This window comes from Aquarana catesbeiana, linkage group LG13 (assembly GCF_042186555.1).
Source record: "Aquarana catesbeiana isolate 2022-GZ linkage group LG13, ASM4218655v1, whole genome shotgun sequence".
NCBI lineage: Eukaryota > Metazoa > Chordata > Amphibia > Anura > Ranidae > Aquarana > Aquarana catesbeiana.
Window position 1 is genome coordinate 123,212,558 of NC_133336.1, and position 15,209 is coordinate 123,227,766.

The 15,209-nt window shown below is 43.9% G+C and overlaps 1 protein-coding gene across 1 annotated transcript in view; it reads left to right on the top strand.

Annotated features, from left to right (window-relative positions):
* Window positions 1-15,209, top strand: part of PLEKHG3 (pleckstrin homology and RhoGEF domain containing G3) — a 251,286-nt gene that overhangs the window by 198,701 nt on the left and 37,376 nt on the right. Inside the window, exons 5-7 of the mRNA XM_073609396.1 lie at window positions 3,263-3,363; window positions 11,256-11,325; window positions 11,711-11,757. Of these exons, the coding sequence (XP_073465497.1) occupies window positions 3,263-3,363; window positions 11,256-11,325; window positions 11,711-11,757 (218 nt within the window). The remainder of the gene's footprint in view (window positions 1-3,262; window positions 3,364-11,255; window positions 11,326-11,710; window positions 11,758-15,209) is intronic.

Genomic DNA, 15,209 nt, shown 5'->3' on the forward strand with positions numbered 1-15,209 from the left:
ATGCAGTGTGATCATTCTTCAGTAATAATTGGTCCTACCCTTGTGAATCTCTCCTCACCCACAGATTCCCTAATAATATCCTTGGACCTAACAGACAATGGGATCTCCCTCATCCATATGAATCCTTCAGCACTTCTGTATGGAAAAAGGTGGGGGAGGCATAGTACTAGTTTATCAGGGAAAAAACCCTTCATGCTCAGCCAAGGATTTACAACCTATCCTAATGCTTCTCACCCCAGACTGGCCTTGACCGGTGATGTCTCCTCTGCACCGATAGAGATTAGGTTGTCTGAAAACTGAAAAATGGCATCTTTGGTTGCTCTTTACAATGCAAAAACATTTTTCTGACAGCTGTGTTTAGGCCACACTGTTTAATCCATTGCAGGGGGTTAGGGGTTAGAGCAAAATTTCCTTCAGACTATGGGGGATGTGTGGACTGGCCAGTAGGAGTAGAAAGCAATGTACTGGCATGTACGGGAGTAAACAATGCCCCATCTTTGTTATTGGGTGGGGAATACTGCTCCATCATTGGTGTTAGTGGAAGGAACAGTGCCCCATTATTGGTGTCAGTAGAAGGAATAATGCCCCATCCTTGGTGTCGGTGGGAGGAATAGTGCCTCATTGTTATATCGGTCAAAGGAATAGTGCCCCTTGCTTGGTGTCAGCGAGAGGAGTTGTGCCCCTTCCTTGGTGTCAGCGAGAGGAGTTGTGCCCCTTCCTTGGTGTCAGCGAGAGGAGTTGTGCCCCTTCCTTGGTGTCAGCGAGAGGAGTTGTGCCCCTTCCTTGGTGTCAGCGAGAGGAGTTGTGCCCCTTCCTTGGTGTCAGCGAGAGGAGTTGTGCCCCTTCCTTGGTGTCAGCGAGAGGAGTTGTGCCCCATCATTGGTGTCAGCGAGAGGAGTTGTGCCCCTTCCTTGGTGTCAGCGAGAGGAGTTGTGCCCCTTCCTTGGTGTCAGTGAGAGGAGTTGTGCCCCATCATTGGTGTCAGCGAGAGGAGTTGTGCCCCATCATTGGTGTCAGCGGGAGGAGTTGTGCCCCATCATTGGTGTCAGCGGGAGGAGTTGTGCCCCGTCATTGGTGTCAGCGAGAGGAGTTGTGCCCCATCATTGGTGTCAGCGGGAGGCGTTGTGCCCCATCATTGGTGTCAGCGGGAGGCGTTGTGCCCCATCATTGGTGTGAGCGGGAGGCGTTGTGCCCCATCATTGGTGTGAGCGGGAGGCGTTGTGCCCCATCATTGGTGTGAGCGGGAGGAGTTGTGCCCCATCATTGGTGTGAGCGGGAGGAGTTGTGCCCCATCATTGGTGTGAGCGGGAGGAGTTGTGCCCCATCATTGGTGTGAGCGGGAGGAGTTGTGCCCCATCATTGGTGTGAGCGGGAGGAGTTGTGCCCCATCATTGGTGTGAGCGGGAGGAGTTGTGCCCCATCATTGGCGTCAGCGAGAGGAGTTGTGCCCCTTCCTTGGTGTCAGGGAGAGGAGTTGTGCCCCATCATTGGTGTCAGCGAGAGGAGTTGTGCCCCGTCATTGGTGTCAGCGGGAGGAGTTGTGCCCCGTCATTGGTGTCAGCGGGAGGAGTTGTGCCCCGTCATTGGTGTCAGCGGGAGGAGTTGTGCCCCATCATTGGTGTCAGCGGGAGGCGTTGTGCCCCATCATTGGTGTGAGCGGGAGGCGTTGTGCCCCATCATTGGTGTGAGCGGGAGGAGTTGTGCCCCATCATTGGTGTGAGCGGGAGGAGTTGTGCCCCATCATTGGTGTGAGCGGGAGGAGTTGTGCCCCATCATTGGTGTGAGCGGGAGGAGTTGTGCCCCATCATTGGTGTGAGCGGGAGGAGTTGTGCCCCATCATTGGTGTGAGCGGGAGGAGTTGTGCCCCATCATTGGTGTGAGCGGGAGGAGTTGTGCCCCATCATTGGTGTGAGCGGGAGGAGTTGTGCCCCATCATTGGTGTGAGCAGGAGGAGTTGTGCCCCAAGGTCCAGATAAAGGCAAGCAAAGGGCCGCAGTTTGGAGACCACTGGGTTAGAGGTACAGAATAGGATGGGAAATCTCTCCGCTGTGGACAGAAGCAGCAACAAAAACTTCTTTTTGTAGAGTTGAAGTTAGAATCTCTGAGGGTATTAATTTAAGGATGAGCTCCGGCGTGTTCGCACAGCCCACGTGCAGAGCCCGCCAGGAAGTCAGCACTGCGCTAATCACAAGCAGTGAGACATTTCCTGATCTCTGCAGCCGCACATCGGGAAATGTCTCCCTGCCTGTGATTAGCGCAGTGCCGACTTCATGGCGGGCTCTGCACGTGGGCTGTGCGAACACGCCGGAGCTCATCCTTATTAATAATGAACCTTTCCTGCCTCAGTATTCCCCATTCCCTTCATTTCTTGTTCTGGTGTCCTAGGGGGAAAAAAAGGAAAATCTCTTGCATTGCCCCATGGAATTACAAATGGCAATACGTATCTTAACAGAAGATCTAATCATTTATCTCTCTAGTCCTGACAAAAAAATGTATATTTTATTACATTTTATTTTCCCGGTGTCCCATGTAGCTATGTTTGTGTATGAATTGCAGTATATTTTTGTGCATGTCCTCGTGTACTTCCACATTCAACCTGGAGCCTGCCTTATGAAGAAGCAATGTAGTCTAACGGACACGGTGACCAGTCCTTGAATGCTCTTTTATATGCCTTTTTTAGGTAGCAATTAATGAAGGTAACCCAAATAGATAGAGTGTTGTAAATGTGCCCCTACATGGAAAAGAAAGGCACTTGATCTTCCGTAAACTCATTTTGTTCCTTGATTTCCTGCAGACGTGAAACCAGTTACTTTCCTGTTATTTGGCCATCACCAGGGAATCCAATACATTGCAGAGGCCTCTGGCTATGAGGCTTTATTGTCTGTACATTCCACACAAGCACATGTCTGTTTTTGTTTTCTGACTTCTAATTACTACATTTTTCTTCTTCAGTTAATTGTACAGTAGAATTGGCTTTTATGTGTGCTTTGTCTCCTTCCTTACAATTCGCCGTTTTCCGTGACACATTCTAGGCAGCAAATTACCTATTTTATCCTCTTTAAATCCCATTTAGTGAATGAAACCAGGTCTGTGAATCCCATTTATGGCTTACCGCATCACGCTGATAAGAAATTGTATTTATTCCTATAATAAAATCTCATGACCTGGGGAGCAGGATACGGCTAATACAGTAATGAGCCAATAAAGGCGTCAGGCGTGATTAATAGACGAAACTGAATTGACGGTTCTTTTATTCTTGTAGGATTATTTGGGAGGCATCATAGACAAACAGGAGCTGCCAATTAATCCAGACCAAGTCAGCGCTCTCTTTGGAAATATTGAAGATATTTATGAATTGAACAGGTAAAATACTTTGCTTTCACCTCATTTCTGTTCTGTTTATCTTTGGTATTTTTAGTCATTGGAGTGTTTTTTCTAGGAAATGCAAGCAGATCTACAATGATTCATGGCCACTGTCCTCCATTGGTCGCTTCAGAAACTGAAGTACCAAAATGATTTCCGTTAAGCTGAACTCCTAAAAGATGTAAACGATATTAATACATCATTAAAGCCCAACTCTGGGAAATTTGAAAGTCCTCCTTGCAGTGGGGCTGCATCTGCACTGCAAGGGTTAGTCTAGGGCAGGGGTCTTCAAACTATGGCGCTCTAGTTGTTCAGGAACTACAATTCCCATCATGCATAGTCATGTCTGTGAATGTCAGTGTTTTACAATAACTCACAGGAGGTGTAGTTCCGCAACAGCTGGAGGCCTGTAGTTTGGAGATTCCTGGTCTAGGGGAGAGGAGAAGCACTTTTACTTATCTAAATTTCCGCTTCCCTGGCAGGAGGCGCTCCCCCATGCTCTGACGGTGGGCTGTCTGCCAGCATCATCATGTCCAGTGCAGTGTCAGAATTTTAGACCTCTGGAGCACGGGGGAGAAGTTGCTGAGGGGACTGGTCTAGCAGTGTGGAGGATCAGGTATGTCCCCTAGGCTTAAATGAGCAATTGACCTTTGCAGTGCGGGAGAAGCCCCACTACAACGGAAGATGTTTACACTTCCGGTGTTGGGGTTTAGGCCCCTTTCACACCAGCGGACTGATCGGATCTGCCTATCCGTTTTTCAGGCAGACCCGATCGAACCACCCATTGTTCTCTATGGGGCGGTGGATGTCAACAGACATGTGTCAGCTGTCACCCGCCAGCATCCAATCTGGTCTGCTAAAAAAGGATGGATAGGAATCCATTTCCCATCTGTCCGGCAGATTGGATCAGATGACAATCGGGTAGAAACGGACAGGCAGTCCATTTCCATCCGACTACTCCATCTAAAACAGCTGGCTGTGTCTGTGTCCGCTCTGCAGCAGAGGGGACATGAACCTGTCATCCTCCTGCTCAGGGGGGATTAGCGAAGAGATCTCCCACTGAGCATGCGGATATATGGGTTTAGCTTCCTCTGAAAGGGGCCTAAAATTTATTTTTAAGTTAAACCGTGTAAGTACCTGATTTTGACATGTCAGCTTCTTGCACTGTCTCCTGTACAGTAGAACTAAGATTGGGAGAAGGGGAAGCAGCACAAGGAGCCAATCACTTGTCCTGCAGTGTTTATGCTCTAACAAAGGGCATGCTGGTAGAAGGATAAAGCAGAGGATGAACGGACTTCATCAGTTTCCTCGAATCGCCTTATACTGTCCAGTCAGAGGCTGGGGGTGGAGCGAGACTTGCAAGTGTTACTGAACTGCAGCACAGAAAAATCAGGCCTCAAAGTAAATCTCTCCCAAGAGAATAATGGGGACTGCCATTGCTGACCTTTCTGAATCAAATTTTGGCTTGCTTTTATTCTGACCCACTAGCTGTAATACTTTCTGAGTTAAAGTCTTGGAACAAGTGGTGGAATATTAATTACTTTCTCCTTCCTTTATATTATTATTTCTGTTGTCTTATGACCTGTACGGGTGTTGCTTTTTTACGAAAACTGATGTCAGTAATTCTTGTCCGGCTTTATACTAATGTATTCAATGTTCTCTATATTTGTACCTGGTATTTTGTTCATAACTCAATAAGGCTTTGTTTTTAATTAAAAAAAGTTTCGGAAGAAGTATGTAAATCAGGAAAATCATAAGACTGCTCAGAAATCCTTGTGTACATACGTGTTCTGGGCTCTGAGTGTCAGAAGCAGTTTGCTTTTACAGAATAAGATGTTGGCAATGGCAGCCTCCATGCTGCTCTCAGGAATGACTCCCTTTTTAATAGAAAGTTTCAGATTAACAAAAGACCTAAAAGTCAAGTAAGCATCATTGGCTGCTGTTATATAAAGCCAAAATTGCACTCCAAACAAGGTCTACTTTTTTAGTGTGCCCCCTCCTTTGTTGAAAGGCTGAGTTAACTTCAAAGAAAAAATGTGTAGGGGAGATTTAAGGTTAGATAATATAGTCACCTTTACCCCAGCTTTAATAGTGCAAGGGGATTACATCATCATCCTGACTACAAGATCCCACGGAATATTGGCCTTGAAATCTTGTGAGAAAAACTGCAGCACCGCACAGGATTGTTTTCTCAGCTAGATCTGGCCTACTCCATATTCCTCAGCTTCTTGCCGGAAGGATGATGACATTTCTCTCGCCCAGGTGCTGGGGGAAAGGTACGTTTTTTTTATCTAACTTTTTCCCCTTAGATGTTTTTTTTTTCTCTTTGGATTAATATAGTGTTTCAACAAGGAGGCAAGATAAAAAAGTAGACCTTGCTATGTGGGTGAAAAGTCTGTGTTAAGCATTTACTGTATTTCCATACTTTCCCTGTATGCCCTATAAACTCTGCGTGGTGTTATGACCTGATTGGTCTTTGGTGTATGGACAATCATCCTCAAGCTAATATCTACATTCTTTCCTTATTGTATTTGTATCAAGAAGCACAAACTAGTGATCGGTTGACAGGTAGGTTAATACTGGGGTGTCGTTTGCAAATATGAACAAAGAACATAAAACACCCCTAAACTGCATGTGTGTGTACATGATATGTGTCTGTTTTATTCTGTGTTCAGCATGATTTTTACATTGGTGGTTATTTTTCTGCCATTTTAATTTTTGTGTGGTGTTATGTTAGAACACAAGCATGTGTACGCTGGCCTGTAATAGATACATTTTTATTTTTATATTCTTTTTAAAAACTGGCTGGATATTTTCCTTGGTTTAGTAGTGTACCTTTTTTGTTTTTTTTTGTTTTTTTTTTCTTCTAATTTGTGTTTGCGAAGAATATGAAATACGTTTTGTACTGAGTTTTTTTGTAGTAGTGTTTTTACTTTTTTTATTTTATTTTTTATTGCTACATTTTGCTTTTGATTTTTATTTTCTTTATTTTTTTGTGTGTGCGTTTTGGTAAATGCCTTATTTCTTCTGCTGCATCTGATATCTTCCCTAACTCCTGTTTATCTCAATGACAATGCAAACAAAAAAACAAGAAAGAAGCAACTCTAATGGCCGTACACACAATCCGAAAATTGGACGAAAAATACTGCTTTCGAAGCGATTGTACGATAATTGGATCATTAGTACAGAGCTTTCGAGAGCCGATCACGACACTTCATCCGATATTATCCGATTGGACAAACACGAACATTTTTAATTTTAATCAGTACAGTTGTCATCCGAAAATACAAATAGAAATACACCACAACACATGACGTTACTTCCGATTTTTTTTTTTAATTCTGTCGTACGAGAATTTTCGTAACTTTAGTAACCTCCATTTTTGATATGCGACTAGCATGCAAAAAAAAAACCCAACGATCTGTCGTCCGATTTTCGGATCGTGTGTACGGGCCATAAGCCTCCATTTGCTCTTGAGCGTCGCATACTGTATGTAGACGATTTTAAGCTCCTGTCATACAGGAGCTTGTTTGGGGTAGGATTGTGCATTTTGTGGCCCCATCGAAAATGTTTAAGCATGTTTTTCCACATTTTGCTAATTTTTTTTCCCCACATGCTTCGATTGGATTCAATAGGTCCAAAAATGCCCCATTCTGCTTCAACAGTAGCTTGTGTGCTTTTTCAAGCTTCTGGCATTGTGCTTCAGGATCCTGAGCCCTCAAATATGATTTGGGTTACATAGTTACAGTAGTTGCTAAGGTTGAATTAAGACACCGGTCCATCCAGTTCAACCTGAGAATGTGTGTGTGACTACCGGTTTCCATATGCCTGTACATTGTGTTCACTAAGAAACGCATCTAAAAGTTTTTTGTTTTTTTTTACTTTTCTACACTCTCCTCTGACATTATCAGCTGTGGAAGGGAGTTGCACATCCTTACCACTCTAACAGTAAAAAAACCCCTATGCAGTTTAGGATTGAACTGTTTCTTGTCTAACTTCATTGAGTGGCCCCATGTATTCTTTAGAGGCCTAAGATTAAAGTGGTTGTAAACCCTTACAGACCACTTTTACCTACAGGTAAGCCTAGATTAAGGCTTACCTGTAGGTGCAAGAAATATCTCCTAAACCTACACAGTTTAGGAGATATTTGTAAAAGACAGGCACCACAACGGCGCGCAGGCACACTGAGCGTGCTGTTTTAAACGGTAATCGTGCCGTTAGTGGCGGCTCCCGCGCGCATGTGCGGAAGTGACGTCATGGCGGCTCTGGCCAATCACAGCACCGGAGCCGCAATACCCGGAAGGAAGATGGACGCTTCGTGGAAGAGGGGACAGTGGTGACATCGCAGGCTCCTGTAGCAGGTAAGTGTCACATAATGGGCTACTATGCGATGCATAGTAGCCCATTATGCTTTACCTTTGCAGGGAAACAAAGAGGAAGTAAACCCATCAGGGTTTACTTCCTCTTTAAACAGATTTCTCCCAATGCAAGAGTCACCATTCAAAGATTTGTTTATCGCTCTCATATACCCTCTCTAGAGCCTCTTCTCCTGGGTTGAATAAGTTTTTAATATACTGAACATTTGTGGAGTATTGTGAGCATCAAGCTACAAAATACTCAGGTGTGAACGGGGGCTTAAAGGGGTTGTAAACCCTCAAGGAAAAACCTCCTGTGAAGCAGCAGCCCCCCCCAGTGCCCCCCTTTTACTTACCTGAACCCGGTCTTTTCAGCGACGGTGACGAGCACACCAGCTCCAGGCTTAGTCCCGGCTCCTGATTGGATAGATTGATAGCAGCACAGCTAACCCAACTGGCCCGGGGGGCGGGGCCGAGTCCTACTGTCTGTGTCAATAGACGCAGCAGCAAGACACGGGAGCGCGCCCGCACAAGTGCCCCAAGGGAGAGCGGCTCTCCAACGGGGCACTCAAGAAGAAGAGGAGCCAGGAGTGCCGCTGAGGGACCCCAGAAATGGAGGATCGGGCCACTCTGTCTAAAACCAACTGCACAGAGGAGGAAAGTATGACATGTTTTTGTTTTTTGTTTGTTGGTTTTTTAACCCGAACCTTTACATATCCTTTAATGATCTCCAAGAAGACTCATTTCTCTGTACCAGCATTGGGGTATTGATAAATAAAGTGGCTGGAATGGGTGACAGTCTTATGTCTGTGGCTGTTGTTTTTTGTTTTATTTAAAAAAAAAAAAATCAAGCTTAATCTGATCCCTATATACAGTTCAGCGAGTAGTAGATTTAGGATGGATGTCTGTGAGCACTCTGCAATAATGCGGAAACTCCTGGACAACCTTTTTGGATGGAACCAACTGCTGGTGCTGGGGGTACACGAGCAAAGATACTGTATAAGAATGCATATTTATGCCATAATTGCGCCTGATCTTCTGTTTGCCATCTGGTTTGTGGCTGCATATGTCACAGGAAATTGGGTAACTTGGTACAGCAGGCCAAAGTGCCACATGTGAAATGATGCAGCATGTTCTACATCTAGCTCCTGTACTCAACACGCATGTACCACTGAGGGTGACCAGGGGAGACCTTAGTGTGGCTTCTTAATTTAATACTAATTGGATGCTTCTTAAAAATGATCAGAGCAATAAAGTTTAACTAAAGGCAAACTACATATATTTTTTTTTAGTGTTGAACAGTCAAGAGTAATTATAACCCCTGTCAGGTTTTTATTGCTGTCTGTGCCCCCATATTAGGGAGATTCACCCTCTCTCTTTGTCATGTTTTCCATTATCGCTGAGAGTGAAAGTAAAAGAAAATCCCAAATTTTGGGTTGTCCCCAGAACAGGGATAGAACCATTAATGGGCGGGCTGAATGTACCAAGTTGATCGATCAACTTTGGTACAACCAGCCTGCCGGACTTGTTTGCAATTATCGCAAGCAACTGCTATAGCTGGGATAATCACCGGCTTCCCCCCGCCCTTCCGTATGGCTGTCTTACTCTATCCAAAATGAAAAACAAATTGCCTTTAGTTTTAGGCTGGGTTCACACTGGGTGTCCCCGCATCCAATTTGCATGACAGGAGAATGTGACCGGCTCTCCTATGGAGGCGATTCACACATCTCCAGGGCGGCTGCGGAGCGAATTGCACAGAGGTCCTGTGTGTCTTTTGGCTCCGTTTTTCAGGTCGTAATTCAGGCAAAAATTTGGGCCCGATTCGTCCATGAAACGGGTAACAGGGACGGACCGGACCCCCTGGTGTCAGTCGCATCTGTTTTAAGTGTGAACCCAGCCTTACTTTAAATTATGGGACCACGGATTTCCTTGTAGTTGTTCTTTGTAGGTTTACCAATCCTCTTGTGAACTTCTTGATAGTCAAAAGATTAAAATTCTAGTTACAGTGAATGCTAGGTTTCCATTACCACCTCTTTTACACACACAAAAAAAATGGATTGTTTAATCCACCAAAGCGTTACCACGTCATAAGTTATTTTGTAGAATATTTAGGCATTTTCACTTTAGGCTGATGATAGCTGAGAGCTCGCTGAAGTATCAGTCGCGGAGGACAGAGGAAATAACATTTTGTAAGATGATATCTAAAAGTATGAGGAATTAAAGTGTTCTAAAGGCAGTATTTTTTCTTTTGTTTTAGATGAAGTGAGGAAGGATTGGAGCCCCTGTCAGTTTATTATTAATGTCTGTGTCTCCACTAGGGAGATCCACTTTTTCTATTTGGCCCTGGGATGCCAGAATTTTACAGCTGTAACCAGAAAAGGAATAGAAGTAAACTTTTCCAAAGAGGTAGATCTTCCTTTTTATTTCTTGTTGTGTTTCTGGGACACATAATATAGATCCCCTAATGGGACACAGACAGCAAATAAAAACGTAACTGGAGTTCTAACCATGCCCTACTGTAGCAACCCCCCCCCCTCCTCTCCCCCCCGCCTCCCTTCCCCCCTTGACCAATGTACTACAGCCCTGCTGGAAAATTTCTTCTCGATCAGAGCTGCAGCGCTGATCAGTGTATTGGATGGTGGGGAATTCTCCCCACTGTTAGAATAAATTGACACTGCAGCAGGATTCCCCCATCCACCCCAAATGTGGGAATTGGGTCAGATTTTTTTTCGTTCAACCCGCTGGTTGAATGAAAAAAACTGACCCACCTATGGCCAGCTTTTCCTGTAGCTCTGCTATCCTTTAACAGACCAAGCTGTCCAGAAAAAGTGCCAGTTAGAGGGATGAGACCAACCATTTAACACTGACAGGGGCGCTACAATGGTCAGCTTATATTCATTTATGTAAAACCTTTTTCCCAAAAAGAAGAAAAAGTTTCTGTACCTGCTTATAAAGTGTTAGCAGGATTCAGATTTAATTTGTTAATCCCTTATGTAAAGTTCCCTTTACTCTATTAGTCCATCTAACAATAACCTCCCCAGACAGTGCTGCTGTGCCAGGAGTGTTTTCATTGCTCCTTCATAAATAGAGGAGCCACCCTAACACAAGAAGTGAATTACTAGCCGGAGCAGCAGATAAAAATAAAGGAAAAAATGAAACGCGTAAAAGTAATGCAGCCACAACATCTAAGGATGCTATATATAACTAACTGTTTTAGTTTTAGATGCGTTTTTAAAGTGGTTCTACAGCCTTAAGGATTTTTTTTTTACCTTAATGCACCAGAGCAGCCCCAACCCCAGAAAAAGAGGATTGGGGCTGCTCTGTGCAAAACAATTACACAGAGCAGGCAAGTATAACCTGTTGTTGTTTTAATTTTTTTTTTAAAAGGTTTATAACCACCTTAAGTTCCTTTTATCACGGTGTCCCAGACCCGTTGCATTGTACAGGGTTTTTTTTTTTTCTGTGTTCATTGATGAAATGGATGAATAACGGACACTTGTAATCCTCTGCTATCCTCACATTGTCTTCTTTGTTCAGTGAACTTCTCCAGGACCTGGACAGTTGCAGAGATGACCCTGTGGCTGTGGCTACCTGCTTTGTGGAAAAGGTAATTTAAAAAGTTGGCTCCTATTCTATCGAGACAACTTGTAAATAGATGAATGTTTCCACGTGTGTACATTAGATATGCTTCTAGACCTCACGGGAACAGCCAGCTTTATCTCTACACTTCTGGCAATCTACATATGTTGGGGTATAAAAGAAATGTTTTCCGATACAAGATTATAGGAAAAGTGATGAAAAACATTGCAGATAGCGGTTTTATAATGGATCTGATAGGATTGTGGGCCTTGTGCATTAACACACACACTGCCTGATTATCTATAGTTTATGTGCAGAATCTTCCCACTGATTGAGCTAGAAAGGGGCGAAGTATTTGGAAATTATCTGCTACAATCTGCGCTTTCTAATTCTTTTCCTTTTTACCTTTACAGAGCCAAGACTTTGATATTTACACCCAGTACTGTAATAACTATCCAAAGTAAGTATTTTCATGCAGAATAAAGATGCCCATTGACATACATTTTCATGTCTTATTTGTTGTAAAAGCTGCCTTTTTGTGCCACAGCAGAGAAAATTTCGAAGGAATGTGCTTCTAAGGCTTCATGTACACGGGACGTTTTTTTTACAACCTCTTACAACCTCTCCTGAATGATTTATCTTGACAGATAGTGACCCACGTGCGCGTTTACATGCCACGTTTGCGTTCTAGAGGCGTTTAACCACTTCAGCCCCGGAAGAGAATTTTTTTTGCGAGACGCCACTGTGTCACTTTAACTGACAATTGTGCGGTCGTGCGACACTGTACCCAAACGTCTTTTTTTTCCCCCACAAATAGAGCTTTCTTTTGGTGGTATTTGATCATCTCTGCAGTTTTTATTTTTTGCGCTATAAACAAAAAAAGCGAAAATTTTGAAAAAAACACACGTCCCTGTTCTGCCTGTTCCTGGCCGGTGGTCATCGTGACCGTCGGCTACGAGCATCGGCACCCCCAAAGTGCAGCGGGTGCCTGCACGCTCCAGCTATCCCGCTTAAAGGAGCCGACGTATAGCTATGACGGCTCGCGGGAACGTGCCAACCTGCCACAGTATAATGACAGCAGCTGGTCGGCAAGTGATTAAAAATAGCCAAAAATGAAAAAGGCCTGTAAACAAAACGCAGCTAAGCGCGAGTTACCACATTTAGCGCTTGAAATGCCTCTAAACTCAGCTTTTGAACCCATTTTTATGCATTTCAAAAAAAAACTTAACTGCCTAGAAACAACTGCAAACGACCCTGTGTACATGTACTGATTAGATGACATAGAGGAGAGTTCAGGAGCAGTTGAAAAAAATGCCCAACTTCTCCTAAACGTCCATTTAGCAGCAGCAGTGTACATGAGGCCTAAAATCTGCTGGCAGGGGTGCTTTCATTGTTTGTTGCATTATATTAATCTTGTATGTTCATTATGTGGTTTTTGTAGGTGCCTTTGTCAACCAGCTTCAGTTGTAGCATGTTTATGTGTCTCCAGGTTTGCCGTAAGGCTTCATTTACATGGGCGGCAAGTGGGCTGTAAAAACGGGCACTTCAGCCACAGTTACTGCCCCTTGGCCACCCACCTAAAAAAATAACCTACAGCTGGAGGAGGCTGTATAAATTCCACGGCCAAAAAGCTTTGATTTGCTGCAAATTTAATACAGCTTGTTGAGTTTGACAGGTGCCACCATCTGTCAAACTTGCCTATTGAAGTCAACCTGGAGACAAAGGCTTGCATCGGTGTGGTATTGGGGGGGGGGGGGTAGAGACTGCTGCATATGTAAACTTAGTCTCAGTGAATGGTAACAAGTTCTAGTGTTTTTACAGTCTACACAGAGGGAGATTGTGTGGCAATGTATATATCTATTTCTCTTACCTGAAGCCTATGCTTACAGAAACAACAGCCAAACATGAAACCACCCACAGTTACAAAATCCATAAGTGAAAACACAGCCTAAAGTGTACACATCTTGATAAAAATATTGTTCTTAAGCAAGAAACATACATTCCATATTAATAATTCTGCTAGTAAAATTAGCGTGTGCTGTAAATTTCCTCCAGTATTGTTCTTCTTGCTGGAGGCTGCAATTTTGCTGAAGCCCAGAGCCCCTAAACAGCAGTAAATCTTTAGGCTGTCAGCAGATCGGCCTCTACAGATTTGGCACAGTGCCTGAAAATAGAGAGCAACTGAGCGTGTGCAGAGCAGTGTGAGTGCATTACCGGATTTTAAATAGTATAGGCGCTTATTTTTAATGTTTTATATAGATAGAGATGCCAATTTCGGCCTCATTCACACAGGCACACCAATATATGCATTATTATGCGTTTATAGTAGACATTTCCAAATGCATATAAATACATGTAATGATTCTAAATGTTATAATGCACACTGCATTTACTGTACCTTACTTTAGTTGCATTCAGTTTAGCTGCATTTAGAAAAAATGAAATCTGTTCATCCAGGGGGATTGGATACTGTAAATGCGTCTAAGGGCGCTTTCACACTGGGGCAGTTTGAGGCGCTGTTGCGCTAATATTAGCACCTGCAAACCGACCCGAAACAGCCGCTGCTGTCTCTCCAGTGTGAAAGCCCCGAGGGCTTTCACACTGGAGCGGTGCGCTAGCAGGATGAGAAAAAAAGTCCTGCTAGCAGCATCTTCGGAGCGGTGAAGGAGCGAAGTGTATACCGCTCCTGCCCATTGAAATCAATGGGACAGCGCGGCTATACCGCCGGCAAAGCGCCTCTGCAGAGGCGCTTTGCGGTGGTTTTTAACCCTTTCTCGGACTCTAGCAGGGGGTAAAACCGCCCCGCTAGCGGCCGAATACAGACGGTAAAGCACCACTTACAATAGCGGCGCTTTACCCCCGCCCCAGTGTAAAAGGGGCCTAAATGTACATGTAGATTTAAGCACAGGAGAAATTGCTTTTGGTAGTATAGCATTTGTACTTCTCAGATCAATTTCTCCTGTGTCCAAATAAAACAAACAGGAGGCCGGTGTGAATGAAGGCTTAAGCTGCGTGGTTTTGACAAAAAGTTGAAATTTACAGTAACCGTGCTATACAGTTGGGTGGGCTGTAGTTTGGGGCTAGAATGCTTAGGAAAGAGACACGGGGCTGATTATGAGGCTACCACTAGATTTAATTGTTTGGGCAATGAGCAGTATCACTTGTGGTCTAGTGCTTGTGGATTAAAATGATCTGATTTTTCCTTTTGGCAATTATTTTGACACAAAGCTTCATAAATATAACTATTTGGATTAGAAATTAATTTTAAAAAAGCTGTAAACTAACTTAATAAAATGTATGTATGTGGGAGTCAGTTCCAGTGATTGCACAGAGGCCCATCAGAGGAAGTGCAGGGTGTTCTCAGAAGGGCTTGAATGCTTTTCAGGCTTTACAGCTTTTTTTTTTCTGTCCTCCGAAGGTTTGTGTTCCTTTATGCACATGAAGCTGAAAAGCAGGGTGTGGAAGCTGGGAGGGGAGGTGGACTTGTTTAAACAAGTGTTGGGCAAAAGCAGGAAATCAGCAGTACCAATGATTCCCTAGCTGTGGGTACTGACTTCATGTTCATTTCCGGACAAATGCTTATTAGTCAGGAGGCACACTGCTTGACCTTGTAGAATGTCTCTACATTCCTAGGTGAATTCCTGCATTACACAGCCCTTTCTGCCTTAAAAAGAAATAAAAAGCCTTTTAAGCCTCAACACCGGATGACTCTGTTATGGAACTGGAGGTATCTCAAACTTTTATATTGGCAAAGAATAGTCAAATCTCGTAAAGGTTTTACTGCAGAACTAAAATGAATGGGACACCGAGAAATGGAGAAGAACCTGAATGAGAGATGGCCCAAAAGATGAATAATTAGTATATAAAAGATTTTTTAAAGTAAGATTATAAATATATACAGTACTTATTATG